Source organism: Neovison vison, chromosome 5 (genome assembly GCF_020171115.1).
Source record: "Neovison vison isolate M4711 chromosome 5, ASM_NN_V1, whole genome shotgun sequence".
NCBI classification, from domain to species: Eukaryota; Metazoa; Chordata; class Mammalia; order Carnivora; family Mustelidae; genus Neogale; species Neogale vison.
Genome location: NC_058095.1, coordinates 151436086 through 151458033, shown reverse-complemented (window position 1 = coordinate 151458033; position 21948 = coordinate 151436086). Strand labels below are relative to the sequence as shown.

Sequence of the window (21948 nt, the reverse complement as noted above, 5' to 3'; positions counted from 1 at the left end):
AGGGGGAAAATGCCCATTAATTAAATTCAGAGATACCAGAACTGTTGAGGGAATTGTTCTTAACACTGGTATTATGAACAAGAAGTAATATAACCTTTACAAAGATATTATTAAAGTGATTTAGAATATTAAAACTGTGGTAAGCAAATAATGACAGAAGATTCCAGCTGAGGAAAATAATGGCCCTGTCTCTTTCTGAAAAGGAGTCAGAAAGGCTGGAGTTTCAGGGGTGATTTTTTAAAATGCCAAAAGCAGGAACAGTGATGATGCCTGTAAGATGTGATAATGGTTTATAGGGTAGACACTGTCCTAAAATAAAGGACCAAATACAGGGCTTGGGTTAGAGCTAAGTGAGGCTCTTAAATGTTGTTAATTTTTATTTTTCTTGTGGGGGGAAGTGGAGCACGATCTCTCCTCAAGGACATTCCCTAAGCTTTGCAGACTGACATGTATATAACCTCTTTAGGTCAGAGAGAAGAGAGAACCAAGGCCAACCTCAACTAATTCTTACATTATCTTGAATTATTTATTCCTATAGTCATTCTCCAGATAATAAAGCATTTCATGAGATAGAGAGGACAATGCTGCTCTCAGAAGAGCAAAACTAAGGAGTGAGCAGGGGAGAAGCAGCAAAGGCCCTTGTGGAAGGTTCTCTTCTGAAGAGGGAAGATGAGGTTTCGTGAAGAGGAGAAATAATAGGAGAAATGTGACAGCAATAAAGTCTACTGGGTTGGCAATTATCCTGCTTTTAGAAAATTAATTTTTGAGTTATTTAAAATGGAATGAAGCACTAAAAATTTCTGCAGGGGACAACTTGGTAGGCTGATGGCTAAGACTTGGATGACTTAATGTCTTCCATCTGGAACTTGTTTCTTTCTATCTCATTAATTCAAGCACACAAGCATCATCTTTTGCTTCAGTGACCAAATTACAGACTCGCTGGTGACTGCACAACTTATGTTCAAGAAATCTTTTCCCAAGAACTCTGTGTAGGGATACATATCTTAAAAAAAAAAAAAAATCCCAAAACCATAAAGCAAAGTCTCCCCAATTTGTATAGTTATACATCCTAAAGCCACTTACACAACCCCCAAATTTCATTTAATACTCACTTAATAGTCTTTCCAATCACTTCTGATATTTTGTGAGGGCTAATAAACTAGTCATGGGTCCTACTGCACTGGCATTTCGTTATTTCTGTCAATATGTCTGATATGAATGTCCATGGCTCATGCACGTGAGGGACTGGATAGAGGGAAAGCTCACGCAGTTGAATCCAGAGCACATGAGATTTTATCTTGGGTCCTTCACAGATGGCCCCAAATGAACTTCCTGAAGACCCGGCCTCACAGGCTAGAATGCTTCTCATTCTATGGAAGAGAAATCTAAGACTCAAGAAATAATTTGCTGAGGACCCCAGACAGTAAGTGATAAAACCGAGATTCCTGCCCCGCCTTGTCTGAGGAAGCTTCAGAACATTCTTCTTTTCATGGTTGGGGGAGAGGACAAGAGTTTGGGGCAGAGATATAAATGATGATGGGCGAAGGAGAAGATGAGAACATTGCTTCGTGGCTTGACCATGAATAGATCACCTGGCCAAGGAGACCCAAAGTTAGTTTGGGGAGTGCCGAATGTAATCCAGTGAAACTATTCCTTAAGACCAGTTATGATTTTAGTAGAATCCTAAGTTTTGTGGGTCAGAGCTCTCTGTCCAAAGGACTATTAATAGCTCTGCAGACCGGGGAAGCAGGACACAAGATTAAAGGAGCACACTGCTCTTGAAGAAAAAGTGGGGTATCATCGACAACCTATTTCTCACTGTGGAGGTTACTGGTACCCATAAAGACTTCCTTACTCGTGTCCTGGAAGTTGACGTCATTGCCATTGTACGCGTTCTTTAGTTTGTTGGTCATCACACGTAGAGCCATGATCTGCTGCCTGATGAACGTGTCGGGCCGTGTGATGTCCACGTCAACCTCAGGGTTGTTAATCTGGTTGGTCAGCCCATCGTTCATGATCTCAGGCAAGTATCTGCAAGGCCGACAGGAAGAGAACAGATTAGCGTGAGGCAGGAGGGGCCCCGGTACCAGACTGTGCTGTGCTGTCTCTGATGGAGGGCCAGGACATCCGTACAATGGAGCTCGATTCCTGCAAAGAAAGACCAAAAAGTGAAAACAAGGAATAACTTTTCTCAGAGGGAGCTGTGGCTAAAAAGATGGTTTTGGGGTGCTTCTTAAAATGGTACTGAATTTGTAGGGAGGCTTGCCTATGAATGAATGTTCAAATGGGGACTTAGAGAAATTGTTTCTTAAAATTAACTACTTTCCTCCTCTACCCCAAATGGTAGATACTGAAGTCAAGGGCTTGCTAGCTTCCTCTGTTCTCTGGTTAATTTTGCTGAGAATTGAACTTGTAAACCACGCGTGATCTTAGAGAATTCTCTTGTACGAGGATGCTCTCCCTCAGCTGAGGAGGCCTTACCTCTGACTTTAATCAGAAGAAACTTCTGGATATAAAAAACCACTTTTGGCAATTCGAGGTGTAGGCAGTGAGCCCTGGAAAGTCTGAGGTGCCCATTAGGGTTTTTGTTTTGTCGCCGCATGTAACAATATTTGATATTGGGCAAAACAGAAGGATAAAATCAACGAATCTTTAATTCTTATGACTGGCAAATTTAGATTCATATTCTTTTAACTTGTACTGAAATTTTAGAAATGTCAGTCCTTCGAAGCCAACTGCCCAATCTGCCTGTGTGCGTTTATGCCAGTGGAGACTATAGACGGCGGGAAAGTGCCTAGAGCCCCCTCTGACCCCTCATGCTAACGACCCGCCCAGTCATAGCCCTCTTCTCTCCTTCTCCAAGAAGTCCCTGCCCCTGATGCTTCTATCTCATTTCCTGTGGCTCTCCCGGAGTGCAGAGGGCACAGCGGCCTCACACCGACTTCGGGGCCTGCCTCTTCCCTCCCAACGCATCCTGCACCCATGATCTGACGACTCTTCATGAGCTATGGCTTTCATCATATGACTCTTCTGTTGGAAAACTTGGTGATAGTAGCTGATATCTCCTGAATATATACCCTCAGGCCCTGTGATCAGCACTTCACATGTATTTTAGAATTCAGCCCCTTAGTGAATCCAAGAGCTGTGTGCTATTGTATATCCATTTTGCAAAAGAGGACACTGAGGCTGAGAGAGGATGGGTAACGGTGCAAAGTCGTGGAGTTAAAGGATGGCAAAGCCACCATCTCAGCGCAACAGGTCTAGTGTTAGAGCCCACGTGTCCAAACTGTGCACCGTACCGTCTGATTGATGACAAATGACAGTTCACATTTTATAGCTCGGCAGTTAGAGCCCATTTCCATCCCGTCTCTACTTTCTTAGGCCGCAACCATCCCTCCAAGGGGCCCATCTTGCCCCGCAGAATCTAAAGCCTGTACACAGCTTATATTTACCTGTCCCGCAGGCTTTCCTTGCCTGAAATGCACTTTCAAATTCAAGTCCCAAATATCCTTAAAGACCCAGGTCAATCTTGGCTTTGTCTTGAAGATATTTTCCAGCTTTTAGGGACCTATGCATCCTTTTGGAGGGCTGCCATGTTCATCTGGGCTTTTTTTGGTGCAGTGCACAAAGTCACCCGCCGAGGGAGGGAGTTGGGCTGAGATCCAGCTTGAATTCTCTGCCCACAAAGCGATGTCCCTGCAGGGCACCATTCACCCGAAGGGACACAATTTTCTTTTCTTTTTGTTCTATTTGTTTTATTTTCAAAAATTTCAATGCATACCAAAGCACAAACAACTGTATAATGAACCCTCAGGTACCCATCTGGGTGTCTTTTTCTAATTCTTACAAAGGTGCTTTATTTGTCTGTGTCCTGGTAAGAAACAGATGGCACCCACAAAGAGGTAATAAAGAGAGTTTGCAAGGAGAGACAACTTATGAAGGTGAGAACAGGGAAACCAACGCGGGGTGGCAAAGAACCCCAAGACTGGCCATAGCAGGAGGGCCGGAGGGGAAAGAAGGGTCCCCAGTTATGCACAGGAATTGAAATCCCAGCTAGCAACCAAATGACACAGCAACAGCCAAACCAAGGCCTGTCAGGAAGGGAGCCGAGAGAATGATACCCTGACTTCCCTCGTACCTCCTTCTGCAGCCTCCCATCAGCGGAAGCCAATGGAAGACAGTGGGCCAGAGGACCCAGTGGATGGAGTTTGCAGAGATCCTCATTCAGGGCATAGACCCAGGTGGAGGGTGAGGAGTGGATCTCAAGGGGAATCAGGACATCCAGAACAGGGTCCCGACCAGCCGGGGACAGCCCCACCTAGAGCTATATCATCATTCTTCCACTGCGTTTACTATGATGGTTTGCAAGCCGAGAAAACCCCATTCCTCTATTTTGGCCTTCCTATTTACCTATACTTGTACGGTATGCTTATGTTTACAATTCTTCCCCTTCTGCGGGTTATTTTCCACGTTCTGGAAACTGAAGGCTCTCTATCCATCAGCCTCCAAAAGAAGAAATGGAAACGTACAGAGATTTTTATATTTAAGCCATTTTTCAGTTATTGAAATCTTAGGCATGATGTATTTGTGTATGAATTGGTTTATCCACTTTAAATCAGAGGTCCTCGGAACAAGCCCCTTGTCTTCATCTATATCTTAAACAAGATCGACTTCACCACGTTCCCCACATAATGAATAATAAAACACGCAGAGTGCATTGCACATTCTTTTCCATAAAGCTTCACGGTATTTGCTGCCCTTAAAAAAAAAATAATGTTCAAATGGAAATTTTTAAAAGTCACAGGACCGTCTCTCTGGAGTGTTGCCACAAAACGTAACTTCTGCACTGTCTTTCAATATGGCTGATACATTAATACATTCTTGTTGGCTTCTGGGCTTGACTTCGAAAACGTGACATTGGGTTGACTGTTATTGACATCAGTTATATGTGCTGGGCTCCACGAGCTCTACTTAATTACTAGAGCTCATTGGTATGAGCAGCAGCGAAGGTGGGCTAGCCTTTGCTGCTAGCCCGGGAGTTGAGAGTGGCTGGAAGGGTCCCTCGACTCTTGGACAATGATTCCTGCAGCTGTACCTAGGCCAGGTCAGAGGAGGGCTTTGTTTCTTTCAGATGCTGCGCGCACTGCACGGCTCGCCGAGACTCATTTATCAGAAGCCGACTGCGAGAGCTTACATAGGAATGCTGCCCCTGGGAGTCTGAGCATCCAGGAACAATAAGAGACTGCCAAATCCACCCAGCCTCTAACTGTGCCCACTGATGCTCGGCCGCCTGCAATAAAAACAAGGAACAATGCACCCGTGTCCTCAGGAAACTTTTCTCCTTTCGCTCTAAAGGGTAACTTTAGAGACAATATGGAAACTTAAACCGCAAGCACAGTTGAGAAAGAGAATGGCCATCTTGTCACTCCAGAGGTACACCCCGAGGCCAAGTCTATGGATATCCAAAAGGCAGCTTGAGGGATCTGTAGAAGCCCAGGACTTGTGTTTGGTCTCTTTGTATAATGCTCGTGTCCTGAAGACACGGACGCCTCTTTGAGCCCCTGCTATTGTTTATTAGACTTTGCATTGACTTCTTGGCCCAATGGCGTTCTGTGTTTGTACCATTACAGTTTGGGGAGACACGGGAAGGAAGCAGGATCTCAGCACAGAGAAGCCAGCTTCCCAGGCTGGATGCACATTTATCAGGGGCAGGGAGAACCCAGAAATGAGCACAGATTGGAAGGTTGAATGGGGTGTCATGTTCGTCAACGGTTCATGCTCAGCGTGGTGAGGGGAGCCATCCATGAACATTCTGAACCCATCCATGAGCCCGTTCTGGCTACCTTCTAATCTGCAAGAGAGGTATAGGAGCTAGACCTTCAGTAGTTTTGCAGAATTACTTTTCTTCACATCTGTTAGGGGCTGAATGTTTGTGTTCCCCTCAAGTTTACATGTTGAAAATCCAATGCCCAAGGGAATGGTTTCAGGAGGTGAGGTGTCTGGGAGGGAATCTGGGCATGAGGGCCCAGAAAAGAGACACGAAGGGCTAGCTTAGCCCTTGCATCATGTGAGGACACAATGAAAAGTGTACAAATCTGCAACCTGAAAGAGGGCTTTCACCGGACCAGGCTCACACGCTGTCGAACTTGGACTTCCAGCCTCCAGTTCCTAAGCTACTCAGATGTGGTATTTTGTTACAGCAGCTTGCATGGACTGAGACAGCATCTAATTTCATATCATGGACATAGGCATCCTTGATTACATCCACATGTTACAGCTGATCAGGGTGGTAAGTCCTGTAGGAACTGGGGGTTGGGGGGACTTAAATGTTCAACCTCCTGAGAGGCTGCAGGCTCTGTGCTGGGGACTCTCACTGCTGGAGTTGACATCTTCTGTCACCCTCCCGTCCCCCAACACCCCAGGAAGTTCTCCCGACCACGCACCATGTGTGTCATTGCCACCACTCAAAATCACTCCTTTCGGGACACTTGGGTGGCTCAATGCCTTCGGCTCAGGTCATGATTTCAGGGTCCTGGGATCGAGCCCTGCATCAAGCTCTCTGCTCTCAGCAAGGAGTCTGCTTCCCCGCCCCCACCTGCCTGCCTCTCTGCCTACTTGTGGTCTCTCTCTTTCTTTACTGTCAAATAAATAAATAAAATATTTTTTTACTTTTTTTAAAAATCACTCCTTTCAGTTGTTAGATGAATGTGCCTGCCAGGAGGACCGACGTGTTGACCTCTCTGTACTCTGTATTTCTTATCACCTCATTAATGCCGGTGGTTGCTCTGACAGAAGGAGCTGCACAGTGGGAGAAAGGGACACACACGATCTAATGGCATTTAAAAGCCAGTAAAAGTCTGAAAATTGAGACACCTGTAAGGAAGGGTAGCCTGGTGGTGACCAGTGGGGTTGACAGGAGTCCAGGTGGAAGCTGAGGCAGGAATGGGGAGAAATGGGGTCCCCAGGTGCTGCCTTGGGTTTGTTTTAAGGTGACAGATGCTTCTTCCTACTGCTCCTGCCTCAAGGCACACTGAGCAGAGAATGCAAAGCAGATTCCATCCTGCTTGTTGCCCAAATGAGCTGCATTCAATACATGTCTCTCCAGCAATTTCCAATTCTAAGCTACATACTCATTCCTTCCCGTGGGAGAGTTTTACTAATCTAAGAAGTATGACAGTAATACAGGTCCCAAATTTCTTATCTGCAGTTCCAAAATTTAAGAAGTTTTCCAAAGTTTTTCTTTTCTTTTCTTTCTTACACTCCTCTTGTTAACAAAACTTGATCTGATCCAAAATGAGGCTAATCAGAACTCTCATTTTTCCCACTTGGTGGGATTAGCAATATATCTTGCTGCAGAAATTGAATGTGGTTGATTGTGAGTTACAATTCCAGACATCACCCACTGGGAGTATTATTATGTAGTGTATAGTATCAGCCCTGGGAAGACTTTCTAAAAATCAAAAAGGAGTCTGAAATCTGAAACATGGATGGTCCCAAGGATCTCAAATAAGGAACTGTGAGCTTGTGGTACCCATAACTTCTTTCCCAAGCTTTTTAAAAATTGAAGTTCTAGACTTCACACCTGTTAGAGTGGCTATTATTTGAAAACAAAACTAAACAAAATGACAAGTGTTGATAGGGACATAGAGTGGAGTCTAAGTCCCCAGCATTAAACTTCTGATTGCCTGGACCTCCATTTCAAAGACAGCATCTTGAGCTAACGCATCGGCGGCCACCTGAAACGGCCACTCGTGGAAGAGCCAGAGAAGAAACTAGGCTGTTTCCACCCAGAAGGGGCCCCTTTCAGAAAGCCCTGGAAAACCTGGGACTGCCTGAGTGCCCCACATCTCCTTTCCCATGGCCCAATTCCTACTCTTAGGTTTTGTATTAGGACATCAGCCAATTGGCAGTGAATCTGAGAAATTTCTGGCGCCCTACACTCGACCTGGAGAAAGGCAAAGCCCCAGGCTGTCTCTGCGACCCCTGATCTTGCTATGTGGTCACTGAGCCTGCCATGAGCTCTCCAGGTCCCCTGAGTCATAAATCTTATTCCTCAAGATTCCCTGATGGTTTCCTGCTGAAGTGCATCCCGTGATCATAACAAGAACCACAAGATCTAACCTGGTCATAAGTAGGACGCCCTGCTTAGGGGAAATGTCTAGAGGGCTTGAGGGCTTGCTATGAGTGATGTGTGCCCAGGCCAGCATGGCAGGTGTCCCTAACCGAACATGCTGCCATCAACAGGTTTGGGAACACGGAGAAACTGGAACTCTTGTGGTCACTATAGGGAATGTAAAATGATGCAGCGCTCTGGAAAACAGTATGGCAGTTCTTCAAAGAATTAAAGTCAGACATACCATACGATCTAGCAATTCTGTTTCTGGAATTCTTAACTCCAAAGAATTGAAAATAAGTATCAGAACAGGTATTTGTGTGCTTCCGTTCATGATGGAATTATTTACAATTGCCAAAAGTGGATGCGACCCCTGTGTCCATTGATGAATGCACAGGTTCCTAAACGTGGTATGTCCAGACAGTACATCCAACCTTGAAAAGGAAGAAAATTCTGACTCGTGCTACCACATGAATGGACCTTAAAGACAGGCAAAGTGAAATCATCCAGACACCAAAAGACAGATATTGTACAATTTCACTTAGATGAGGTAACTAGAGGAGTCAGAGTCATAGAGACAGGAAAGAACTGTGGTTGCTGGGAGCTGGGGACAGGGAGGAGTGAGGACTGAGTCTTTAACGGATTCAGAGTTTCAGTTTAGGAAGATGAAAATGTTCCGTGGAAGGATTGTTGGTGACGGTGAACAGAAATGCCAATATACCCACCGGCCGCTGAACTGTAGCTTTAAAGGTGGTAACAGTGTTACATTTGACATTATGTATATTTTACCACAATTTAAAAAAAAAAAAAACACTTTTAAGTGTAACTTTTCTAAGGGCTGATATCCAAGGTCTATAAAGAACTCCTCAAACTCCACACACAAAAAGCAGATAATCATGTCAAAAAATGGGCAGAAGACATGAACAGACACTTCTCCAAAGGAGACCTACAAATGACCAAGAGACACATGAAAAGGTGTTCATCATCATTAGCTATCAGGGAGATTCAAATTAAAACCACATTGAGATACCACCTTATGCCAGTTAGAATGGCAAAGATTAACAAGGCAGGAAACAACAAGTGTTGGAGAGGATTTGGAGAAAGGGGAACCCTCTTACACTGTTGGTGGGAATGCAAGTTGGTGCAGCCACTTTGGAAAACAGTGTGGAGATTCCTCAAACAATTAAAAATAGAGCTACCCTATGACCCTGCAATGACACTACTGGGTATTTACCCCGAAGATACAGATGAAGTGAAAAGAAAGGCCATATGTACCCCAATGTTCATAGATGCAATGTCCACAATAGCCAAACTGTGGAGAGAACCAAGACACCCTTTAAAAGACAGATGGATGAAGAAGATATGGTCCATGTATACAATAGGATATGACTCAGCCATCAGAAAGGATGAATACTCAACTTTTGTATCAACACGAATGGGGCTGGAGGAGATTATGCTGAGTGAAGTAAGTCAAGCACGGAGAGTCAATTATCATATGGTTTCACTTATTTGTGGAGCATAAGAAATAACACGGAGGACATTAGGAGAAGGAAAGGAAAAGTGAGTTGGGGGAAATCAGAGGGGGAGATGAACCATGAGAGACTGTGGACTCTAAGAAACAAACTGAGGGTTTTGGAGGGGCGGGGGGTAGAGGGTTGGGTGAGCCTGGTGGTGGGTATTAAGGAGGGCACATATTGCATGGAGCACTGGGTGTGGTGCATAAACAATGAATCTTGGAACACTGAAAAAATAAAATTAAATTAAAAAAATTTTGATATAGGTTACTTTTTCCCTTTCCTTTTTTTGGGGGTATGTGTGACTGGAAAATGGAATTACTCAAAGCATACTGTGGATTTATACATTCTTCAAGACAGTTAAGCTGGAGTCACCTGTGATAGGCACTTCAGTGGGATGTGACCCTATAATATGGTCAAAGGTGAGAGACTGACCCAGGACACCTGAGATTCTCTGAGACCCAGCAGGGTGATCATGGGCAAGCCCCTTAACTACTTTATGAGAATATATACATATACATATATATATATATATATATATATATATATATATATTTGTATATTTATATGAATAATAGTATGTTGTTTCATAAGCTGCCATATTAAGCTAAGGTATTCATATACCTTATGAATACCTTATACATATATGTACATATATGTACCTTATACATATATTTATATGAATATACATATATATGTATATTTGTATATTTATATGAATTTATATGAATAATAGTATGTTGTTTCATAAGCTGCCATATTAAGCTAAGGTATATGAAAATGCTTGAAAAATCTAACACACTATGCAATGCATTCTTATAAAAATGAAGTTGTTAACATGGCCCTTTGGATGCCAAACTTGTTTCTTAGGAGCAGCCGAGGGCAGTGGAATTTGGACTTGTAAAGCCTGGACTCCTGTAGAGAGAATGATTTGTTGTGGCTTTCCTCCAGCTGGAGAGCGCATGGCATGAAATGGTTTGGGGACCCCTGGAGGACACACAGCCCATTGGTTGCCGCAGTGAGCAGAAGCTAAACTCTTTGACTTGGCCTCCTCACTCCTTGGCAGGATCCCCCTTATCCATCCTTTCTTTGTAGAACTGGAGGCAGCAAACTACAAAGTGGATGGGACAAAAGACCTAAGGAGCCAGCTCCGGGGTGCTGAGTTGTTGATTGCGACACCCTTCTTTCCTACTTCCGGTGGCTGCACTTTCCCCACTTTGCGGGAGTGCACGAAACCTCCCTCTCCTGCCGGACAGCAGCCTTCCAGGGCTCTTCCCTCCCACATGTGCACAGAATGGAAAGATGTGCCTCAAGAATGCTGCTCTGACAGCTTCTAGTGCCTTCCTAGACGGATTCCCCACCTTCCTGAATGCGGCTGCCTGGCTGGGTGTACATCAGATCCTTTACAGTTCTCTAAAATGCAGCCAGAGTGCTTTGGGACATATCCTGCAATCAGACTAAAACAATATTGTCCTGGCAGCTCCACCAAGTCCCTGTCTTTGACAGATTTCTCAACACCATGCATCATTTCAACCCTCTTCCATCTGCTCAGATGTACCCAGTCATGCCTTACTGCTTCTTTGCTTAGTCAATCCACTTGGTGGCTGCTGAGAGGGACTGATGTACTTCCTAGATTTTTCTACTTTTCCTATTTCTTGCAATTTACTGTATTTACCTCCTGGCCCGAGGAAAGATTTCCTCGGGGACCCAGTTGTTTCTGTGAGGATCGAGGGCCTTGAAAACCAGCAAGGCTCCCTGCAAACTCGCTGTTTCCAACCCATCTGATTAACCCTCGCCCTCACCCTGTGTCCTGTTGGACTCCCCCCAGAAGGCATTCTGAAGAAAGGACATGGAGAGGGCTAGACACTTGGCTTATGGAGGAGTGGACTCCGGAAGCTGCTGGCCGGTTTTATGGGAGGGGGAGGAATCTGGAAATCACTGAAGAAATCTGAGACATCGGGACCACGTGTGCCCCGTCACAAGATCCACGTGCTGTTAAAAGTGGCCTGTCACAGGGTGCTTTCAGTCTGCTCTTCCCGCCTGTCCCATCACCTCCCATGCTCGTCCTTCCTCTTTACCCCATTCCGCGCCCACCCCCCACCCCGTGGTTTTAGGGAAGAGGAAACAATCCTTAAGGATTGTAATGATGTAATTTGATATAGTTATGGCCTCAAAAAGCAAGAATCTGCCTCTATAGGAGCCCAAACGTAAGAGCCTATAGGAACAACGGGAGGGTTTTATTTTTTCGGTGGCTGTTATCTGCCCAAGCTCTAACCCGCATACACTAACCATATACAAGCTGGCTCTCCTTTGGAGCCCGCGCTTTCCTGCCTGCATCTTATTCTTCTCCCGCTCCCTACCCACAGCCCGTCCCAGCCACCTGGCTGCCCACAGTGCCCTTTTCAGGGGTGACGGATGGCCGCACATGTCCTTCTAGTGTCTCTGGGTTCGCCCTGGGTGTGTTAGGAGGTCTAGACTTGTAACCCACACCGCCCTGCTTTCATCCCCCCCCTTGGCTTTCTAGATTATTATCGACTCCCCCCATCCCTTACTTACTAGCTTCCTTTCGATTCTGATTTGTCTGAGTTGAGTCGATGTTGCCGTGTCTTCTTTCATTTCTCTCTAAGAATTTGCTTACATCAGTGAGACAGGCGAGAAGTTAACCTTGCAAACTTACTTTCCTGCTGGTCACTGAGGAGGCATCCTAGGCTGCTTACCTTGACTGGCAGACACTGCTAAGAATTCTGAAGAACGTTCCTTATTGGCTGTTCTGATAGCAGAGGATGTGAATCTGAGTGCTAACTACTGTAGACAGAATTTATGTCTTCCCCTCGCAAGATCCATATGTTGAAGCCCTAATTCCCAATGTGATGGTATTGGGAAGTGGGGCCTTGGGGAAGTAATTAGTTGTAGGTGAAGGTGAAGGTAGAGCCCCCACCCCCATGAAGTTAGTGCCCTTAGAAGAAGAAGGGATTAGAACTCTCCTTCTCTCTCTGTCCTCACGTGGCAGAGAAGAGGGGCTGTTCACAAGCCAGGAAAAGGGCTGTTACTGCAACCCAAGCCTATTTACCCCTGATCTTGGACTTAGAACTTCCAGACCATGAGAAATCAGTTTTTGTTGAAGCCACCCAGACTCTGGTATGTTTGTTTGCAGCCCGAGCTAAGGCATTAACTAAGCCAAGCCCCGGCCAGGGAATCCAAGGACCCATCCTCAGCCCCCCCAGGCATCCCAGCTGAGACCAGAGGTTTGTGCGGACAAGACCCTGCGTTGTAAAGGGGGTGCAGAATTTCCAACTTAAAATTCTCTCTTGATGCACATGCGAAGCCTAAGCAATTCATTGTTAAGGCGGCTTCCACTTAGCCTGTGTTCCGGTTCACTTTAGGGGCTGAGGGTATACGTACGCCACGTGACCTCCTCAGCCCAGTTGCTGTTGTTTTTGGTCTAAGGAAAGCCCCATTCAAGGAAGCATCAGGGTATGCGTGGAGGCCGAGGGAAAGCCACAAATTGTAACATGCTCCCTGTGTGTGTGGGAACTGAGAAGGGGTGTATCTTACATGTTAATAGCAGCTTAAACTAGGGCTGCCAGATAAAAAGGACGGGATTGCTGGTTATATCTGAATTTCAGATGAGCAATGAATCCTTTTTTGAAGTGTAAGTGTGTTCCACTGGGCGTCTGGCATTATGCGCTACACTTGGCAACTCGGTCTTAGAGCCTTACTGCTCCAGGTGTGGTCCCCAAATCCTCAACCGCTGCATGTTCTGGAAGCTTGTTAGAAATGCAGAATCTCGACTCCCACCCCAGACTTACAGAGCCGGAATCTGCCCTTTTCAACAGCTCCCCAAGACTGTAGCCTGCATGTTAACATTTGGGAAATGCTGTTTCCCAAATGGGTTTCCCAAAGCCCTATTCCCAAAACAGGGTGGGAATTTTCATAGATGTAATTGCATTGGTCTTTAAATTGTCCCGGTAGATTGGCAAGGGGAAGGGAAACCGGAAAGAGCTGCTCCTGACAAGTCTTTTTGACAGAATGGAGACGTCAATGCTGATTAGTCATCAGCATCCCCTCAATTTCCCCCCAGAAGGGCACAGTCTCTTCCTTCCAACTTCCCTCCTGTTTCCAGACCTGCATAGCTCCTGAAGCAGAGGGAGCTCTACCAGCCATGGCTGATGGTGGGAGCAGGAACTTGAGGGCAGATCCTTATTCTAGAGAAGACACTGCTCCCAGGCCCTTGGCCCTCTCCACACATCAGACCGTCTCCACCGTAGCGGGCACCTCTATGGTCATTCTGCTCTTTCTGTTTTAAGTCACCATCAACAGGTGCCATTCATTGAGTTATGGCTCTTTGGGAAAAGACGATACCCTGGAAGAATGGACCTATCCCTGCTAGGAGTCATTTTGATTTCAGATATGTGAACACATGAAACAGGTATGCTCCTGAATCCACGAAGTATGGTAACGAGCTGCAGGGTAGCATTCAGAAAATAGCAGGGAGACATGTGGGTGTTGGAAGACAAGCCAGATCAAATACTTAGGTGGGAGGAGAGGGCGATGGGAGTGCGTGTGCATGGGAGCAGGTGGTTGCAGGAGTCCGATCCGATGGCTAAAACATAAAGGGAGGAAGAACGGTCTGGGCAGTCGGTGGTCTCCTGACGCAGGCTTGAGTTAGGAACTCCAGACCGTGACAAGCTCTAGTCATGCTAATGGGCCCCTCTGTTTCACAGTCCATAAACACTTGTTGATAGAATTTTTCTTTTAAGTCAAGGTTCTTGTTCTTTGAAACGAATAACCTCTTTCTTTATTTTTTTAACAAAGATCCCAAATTTTAAGAAGGCCTATTATCTGAAAATCCATACTTCAAATGGAGGGAAAAATAGGTTATGACCTGCATTATAAGTGGACTTTTCAATCTACAAAGTAGTTCAGTGGAATTGAAAAAACTTCTCTCACGTGTTCCTGGATCAATTAATATTTGGGTGAGAATGAGAAGAAAGCTTCAGTTACATTTAATTCGGTGAGTCTTCACTGGTTATCTACTGACTATGCTATTAAATATAAAGTTATTAAGATTTCGTGGCAGTGGAAGAATTTTTAAAAAAAGGAACTTAAAGAAATGATAAAATTTTAATTTTTCAATGGGAATATAATTTGAGTTGTAAATATTGGCCAGCCTCATTTAAAAAAAAAATAGTATACTTGGGTTAGATTCTGGAATATCTTTGCAAATAATTCTATTGCCCTACATTTGATAATTTCAGCCACCTGCATAAATTTCCATAATGGGTTCCCACTGACATAGGATAAAATCAAATGTGGGCCCTAAGCACTGATCTGGGTGGTTCTCCACTTATGCCATCCTTTCCCAAGCCTACAGTGCAGCAGCGCGGCCCTTGAAGTCCTCTCTGCAGCCACTGTACTTCTCTAGGTTGGCGGACAGCACTGCTATCAGAGAGAGTACTTAAAGCACGGAGTCTTGCAGAGTGCTGGGGCGGAGGGAATGTTTAACAACATTGCTGATGGTTGGAGGAACTGAATGAATGAATGTAGATTCACTACATCTTTTAGAGAGCTAAAGATCTGTGTCATTTGTTCTAACCTTTGTTTAGAGGCAGGAGGATATGGATATGGAAAGAATACTGGGCTAGGACTTGGGAGATTTCCAGCTTTCATCCTTGCTAGTTGGGCAACCTTAGACTAATAGTTCCCCCGCCTGGGTTCCTGATCTGCACAGTGAGGAATTTGGCTAGCCCCGGTCTCCCCTAGCTCTAACTTTAATGGTCGTCAACTTCCCATTTTTTTCCCTAAGGGTATCTAGTCCCCTCCTCAATCCCCACCTGCAATATTTCTTTATCTTTCCTTTTGTATATGTGCTAAGAGCCAGCAACCTGTGTAACCATAGGAATGTAGTTCAAAACACAGCCTTCATTTCAGCCGAGGCTGAAAGGTAAACACAGATGGGTAACAGAGCAGCTCAGAAAATCAACCACTTTATTCATTAGGCCATCTGGTCATGCTTTCCAGTGTCTTTCTGTACAAGCATGAGGAAAAGACACATTAGAAGCTGTTGAATTTCACAGCTGAGTTTGCTGGCCAAAGGTCTCCTTCTTGTAAGGCCAGACCCTGATAAATGACGAAGCATTTTTGAGGGGCCGGTTGTTGAGATGACAAAAAGCTGTCTACCCTCGTGATCTAGGATTTGGACACTGATATTCTGGAAAGACTTGAAATGATTACAGCTCTTTCTATAGCTGTCCTGTTTTTGCCTTGTTAAGCTCTCCCCAGTATGGCTAATAATATCATTATCAATAGATGCTAAAAAATTCAGCTCAGCAGTGTGAGAGAGAACATGTAATAAGCACCTCACTTGTGCCCTGCTTACCTTCTGCAGTTTCTTCTGAACTTAATATCCGTGGATCTTCCTATTTCCTTTTGATCACAGCTGCTTCATCTGCTTGAAAAGGCCCACTAAGACCCAGAACACAGCCCCGCCCCGCGCTTATCTCCTCCACCTGCTGATCAATCCCCAAAGAGTCCTTGAGTCCAACTCACCAGCTGCTCTGCCCACCTGCACCCCTGCTGAGGCGTGCTCGGGCAGCCTCCTCTCCTGGTGTCCTTCCCTGCTCGCCAGCTCCCAGCCAGTTCTCCCGTCCAACTCCTCCACCCTAGGAAAACTCGGGCCAACCCCATTTCTGGGCTGAATCAAGAAATTCAGAAATTCCATATTAAGGGGCAGCCGCGCTGGGCAGCCCAGCAGCGGGTTGAGAACAGAGCCATTTCTCATCCGGAGATCCTGGCGGGGGTAGGGGGTGCTTCTCGAGGCAGGGAAACTATGAAAACACCTTTTCACTTGTCCCTTGGTGGTTTCCTTTTCCCCTCACCCTTCCAACGAGCCCCTCAAAAACCGTTTTTCTCCGAGGGTGAAAAATATTACAGTTGAACTTTCACTTCCTGTTTAACGTGTGATGGAAAGAACAGTGAGTCCTGCCCATTCGCTATGGATAAAAATAGCTCTGCTGTCTTCAAGTCATTAAGTGAGCATAAAAGGCGCTTTGTGATCTCAGGATATCCGTAACCTGGCATCTGTCACCGTTCCTCTGTCCTCATCCAGAGGCGAGGCACTCAGAACGAGGATTCCACGCTTAATGGCACCTTGAGAGTAAGTGTTCCCAGGTGCCCATCAAACCTGTCACCCTGAACAGCTGTCGCTAAGTGACGACGTGCCCCTCCACTCTCCGTGGCTTTGTGCATCACCAGGCCCGTAGAACCGAGCCAGCAGAGCCTTCCAGGGCTGGCTGAGCAATGCCCCGACCAGAAGAACGCGAGTCCCCCTCACCTGGCTTTGCTGTGCCCATTCCAACACTCCTCTTCGTTGGCCGCGCCTGCTGTCATGCTCTCATCCTTGCAGATGGTGTAGGGCAGTGCCGACCAGACCTTTTTAGAGAGCTTCAGTTTCTCTTTTATGTCTGTGACCTGACCAAGAAAGCAAGGAAAGACTGAATATTCTCCCCAGCTGTTGCCCACTTCTACACAAGGACACGACACAGGTGAAGGTTAGAGAACCTGTGATAGGACGAGCACAAACTCGATCAGTTTTCAGAGAGAGAGACACCATGCTGCAGGATTTGCTGCCCGGGCAAGCCTCCCCACCTCCTCCCTCAATCTTCCTCCAGCTCCTGGCAGAGAGTTCGCAGGTAATTGGCTTTTGTTTTCCATCTTTTCTGTCCTCCCATGCTTTGAATTAAAAACTTACGAAGCATCTCAATGGCTTCGGGTCCCTCGATGGCTGGGAGAAACAGGTGTTCCCTATTGTAGATTTCCTTAAATATATTCTTTAGAATTCATTTGCTTAGATGTCAGATAAATGCACAAAATCAAGGCACCGAGAGATGAAATGCTTTCCCCAATTGTCTATTTGTTTCTGTAAGAAATAAATATTGTCGCTAATTCTACTGCTGGTAACCTCTGCTCTTAACCGATGGACAGGTCTATACAGCACACGCATGGATGGTGAGTAGCAACCCAAACCCACTTAAAAGTCTCTACAGCAGGAAGAAAAAAGTCATTCTGAATATAGCTAAGTGTAAAATCCGCAGCCCTATGGATGGATGGTGGGGAAAAGCTTAGTAACCCCATCTTTAGTGTTTTCAGGCTTAGCACTGACTTTTCACCTGAAGAAAGAGTAGAGGCAGGAATTCAGTACCATTTTGGTTCCATAATTAACGTCTAGGCTCCTGCAGTCACAACTCCGATTTTCTATTCTATTCCCCGTGTGAACATTGGGAATTGAAATGTATCTGTTGTAGGTTGAATCATGTTCCCCCACATTCATATGCTGAAGTCCTAACACTCAGTCCCTCAGAAGGTGAACTTATTTGGACATAAGTTTTTTGTCTGTTTTCTTTTGTTTTAACAGAGGTAAGAAAGTTAAAATGAGATTATTAGGATGGCCCTCATTCAAAGGAAAACGTTGGATACAGAGGTATGCATAAAGGTAAGACAATGTGAAGAAATGTAGGAGAAGACATCTACCTACAAAACCAAGGAGAGAGACCTGGAAAAGATCCTTCCCTTACAGCCTCAGAAAAAAACCAATTCTGCCTACATCTTGAGTTTGGACTTCTAGCCTCCAGAGCCATGAGACAATAAGTTTCCATTCCTTAAGCCACCCCATGTGTGATATGTGGATACAACAGCTCTAGGATACCTATACAGCCTCGTAGAAGGGACAACCACTGAGACTTAATGGCATTATGTATTTGAGATTGATAGCCTTTGGAAATAAAGTTTATGTTTACTGTGGATCGAGTCTAGAGTTTTAGAAAAACAATTCCAGAGATCTTTTATCAGTTATAAGAGTAAAAACAAAAGAATATGCGATCTCTGTCCCAATCATGTTTCCCAGCTGTTGCAGAATTATATAGTCTTTGGCCCTTGCTTCTCTGTGATTCTGATGATGACAAGAGGCTTCAATACTGTGAAATGTTTGCTCATGCATAAGGGCTGAAGATGACCAGAATACTGAATTGGAGAATCTGGCACCTACCCTAGGTAGTGTGATGTTACTTTTGTTTTGGAGTGCGACGAGAATCCATGAGTAATGACATTCCAAGAAGTCACTTACACACAACAAATGTTCAGGATGGCTTGAGACCTGCCTTCTCCGATTTCCCGCATTGATGCTGACTTTGGTCCATGGGCTACCTTAACCTCTGGCTCTCTTTCTGGCCAATCTGCTTGGCTACAGAGGTTTGCAACAAGAGTCCATCCTTTTCTGCTACTTTGGGCACAGACGTGTGTGCATGTTGTTAATTGTTTTCTATTTTTGGCTTGAAAGACATGTGGCCATTTCTATCTGGCTATGGGTGGACATTCTGTTTATTGATTATAAAAAAACACAATCCCCCAAAGCCAACTAATAAATGTTGAAAGAATGACAGAAAAATCACCATCCTGCAGCCATCCCATGATAATTGAATCTCAGCAAATATTTCCTATAGAGGCTGATGTGGGTTGAATTGCATCCCTCCCAAAAGATACTGAGTCCTAACCACAGGACTTGTGAATGTGATTTTATTTGGAAATGGGTTGTTGCAGAAGATCAGGTTAAAATGGAGTCATTAGAATGGGCTCTACTCTAATATGACTATGTCCTTATTAAAAAGGGAAATTTAGGCGCCTGGGTGGCTCAGTGGGTTAAGCCGCTGCCTTCGGCTCAGGTCATGATCTCAGGGTCCTGGGATCGAGGCCCGCATCGGGCTCTCTGCTCAGCAGGGAGCCTGCTTCCTCCTCCTTCTCTCTCTACCTGCCTCTCTGCCTACTTGTAATCTCTCTCTGTCAAATAAATAAATAAAATCTTTAAAAAAAAAAATTAAAAAAAAAAAAAAAAGGGAAATTTAGGCACAGAGACAGATATACACAGGGAGAATACCATGTGAACATGAAGGCATGGATCAGGGGGATGTATCTACAGTCCCAGGAACATCAAAGATTGCCAGGAATCCACCAGAAGCTGGAAGAGAGTCATGAAACAGATTCGCTCTCACAGTCCAAGGAACTGATCCTGCTGACACCTTTATCTCGGACTTCTAGCCTCCCAACTGTGAGACAGTGAATCTGTTGTAAACCCCCCACTTGGTAGTACTTTGTTACAGCAGCCCTCACAAGCTAGTACAAATGCAAAAAACTTCGGGTGAAAGTTGGGTAGGGAATAGGATATTTACACAATCTCAGAGTATTCCCTACAGATTCCTCATTAGTCCAAGGGGAAAACTGGTCACTCTATAGTGCAGAAACTGGGCCGGCCCCCACCCTAACCAGGTGATCAAAGTCGTGGGACACAGTGATTTGGGGTGCCTCCAGATGTGAGGTGACAAGAGGGACACATCACTTAGGTGGCTAAAATTTGTAACCCGGATCCGATCATAAGGACACATCAGATAAACACATGTCCCAGTTAATGGACATTCTAGGAGACGATTGGCTTGTACACTTCAAAAATGTTAGTCATAAAAGACAAGGGAAAGCTGAATACTTGCAAATTAAGAGGAATAGGACACATGACATTCAAAGGCAGCCTATGATTCTGGATTGGGCATTAGGTTGGAAAAATAATTGCCAGAAAGGATATTATAGAGATAGTTGGCAAGCTTTGAATAGTGACTCTATATTAAATAATACTGTTTGGGTGTTGAATTTTTTTTTAAAGATTTTATTTATTTATATCACAGACAGAGATCACAAGTAGGCAGGAAGGCAGGCAGAGAGAGAGAGAAGGAAGCAGGCTCCCTGCTGAGCAGAGAGTCTGATGCAGGGTTCGTTCCCAGGACCCTGACCATGACCTGAGCTGAAGGCAGAGGCTTAACCCACTGAGCCACCCAGGTGCCCCAGGTGTTGAATTTTCTGAATATGAACGCATATTATGGTCATATGGGAGAAGGTCATGTTCTTAGGAGATATATGATGGTCTCTTTAGAGTGTTAACACTATTCAAAGTGTTATGGTTTCCACAACTTATGCTAGAATGATTCAGAAATCTTCATTGTCATTATCACCATTACCACATAGATGTATAGAGATAGAGTAAGATAGCAAGATGACGAATTTTTTTTTTAAAGATTTATTTATTTATTTGAGAGAGAGAGAAAGAGAGAGTACATGCACACATGAGAAGGGAGAGGGACAGAGGGAGAGAATCTTAAGCAGACATCCCCCCTGGGTGTGGAGCCCGATGTGGGGCTTGATTACATGACCCATGAGACCATGACCTGAGCGGAAACCAAGAATTAGGTGCTCAACTGACTGAGCCGCCCAGGGGCCCTGCAAATGTGTCAACTTTTTGATGGTGAATGGATCTAGATGGAAGCATGCAATTTTTTTTAAAAAAATGCCCTTTTTCAGTGCATTTGAGTTTTTTTCAAAATCAAACATGTCAAAAACAAAATCCTTCACTTCATTTGCTCTGCAAGGTGGTACATTGCTGCCTCTCACCTTTGCAACCTGGGCCACCACCCCAGGTTCTCACGGTTCTCAAACACAAACTCCAGAAAAAGGAACAGGCATTACTAATTCAGAAAACTGTCATTAGCTTCAGTCATGAAGTATTGTAAGGTATATTCTGTCCCATAATAAAGTACAGCAGGAATGACCATTCTCTTTTCTGCTTATTTAAGGTTAAGTTCCCACCTTTACAGTGTGGGAATCTGAACCAAAGATACATATTTTGGGACACAAAGAAAGAATACAGTAGCCTGGTGTCCTATCAGTATCTTTGCTTCTCCTCTCCTGAGACTTGAAAAATATAACTGTGTATGTTGTGCTCCTTATTCTCAAGCATTGTCTCTTTCAAGGAACATTCTCTGACTTCCCTATTAGTTAGATTCAACTTTCTGGGTTCATGGTGTCCTGTGCATGATTTTAAGTACTGATAGAATATTCTAAGTTTTTGTAATTGGCTTACTTTTCTGATTCTAAGACCACCAGCTTCTTGACACAGGGAGATGGTCCTTAGATGGACCAGGTGCAGGTGACCATCCACCCCAGTTTGCCTGAGACATGGGGGGTTCTAGCACATGCCATATTTTCAGCACTAAAACTGGGAAGTCCGGGCAAACGAGGATGGGTTGGTCACACACATCTTAGCACATGGTAGGTAGTCAATACATGTCGACTGGGAAAATAGATTTAATTGTCCCAATCTATTACAAGGCCATGGATAATCTTGCTAACACACAATAGTGTCCTCCACAACATGCACTCATGTCAGAAGGGTAGGAGGACTGGTGGGTTGTATCTGGCTAAGCAAGGAGCATGGGGGTTGCCTCT

At 44.9% G+C, this 21948-nt stretch overlaps 1 protein-coding gene across 2 annotated transcripts in view; it reads right to left on the bottom strand.

The window, feature by feature from the left end:
- The window catches only part of GPC6 (glypican 6), a 1094872-nt gene that overhangs the window by 6445 nt on the left and 1066479 nt on the right, over positions 1-21948 (bottom strand). For both annotated transcript variants that reach the window (XM_044249953.1, XM_044249954.1), the window contains 2 exons: positions 16961-17097; positions 1856-2031 (listed from right to left, as the gene is read on the bottom strand). In XM_044249953.1, the coding sequence (XP_044105888.1) occupies positions 1856-2031; positions 16961-17097 (313 nt within the window). The remainder of the gene's footprint in view (positions 1-1855; positions 2032-16960; positions 17098-21948) is intronic.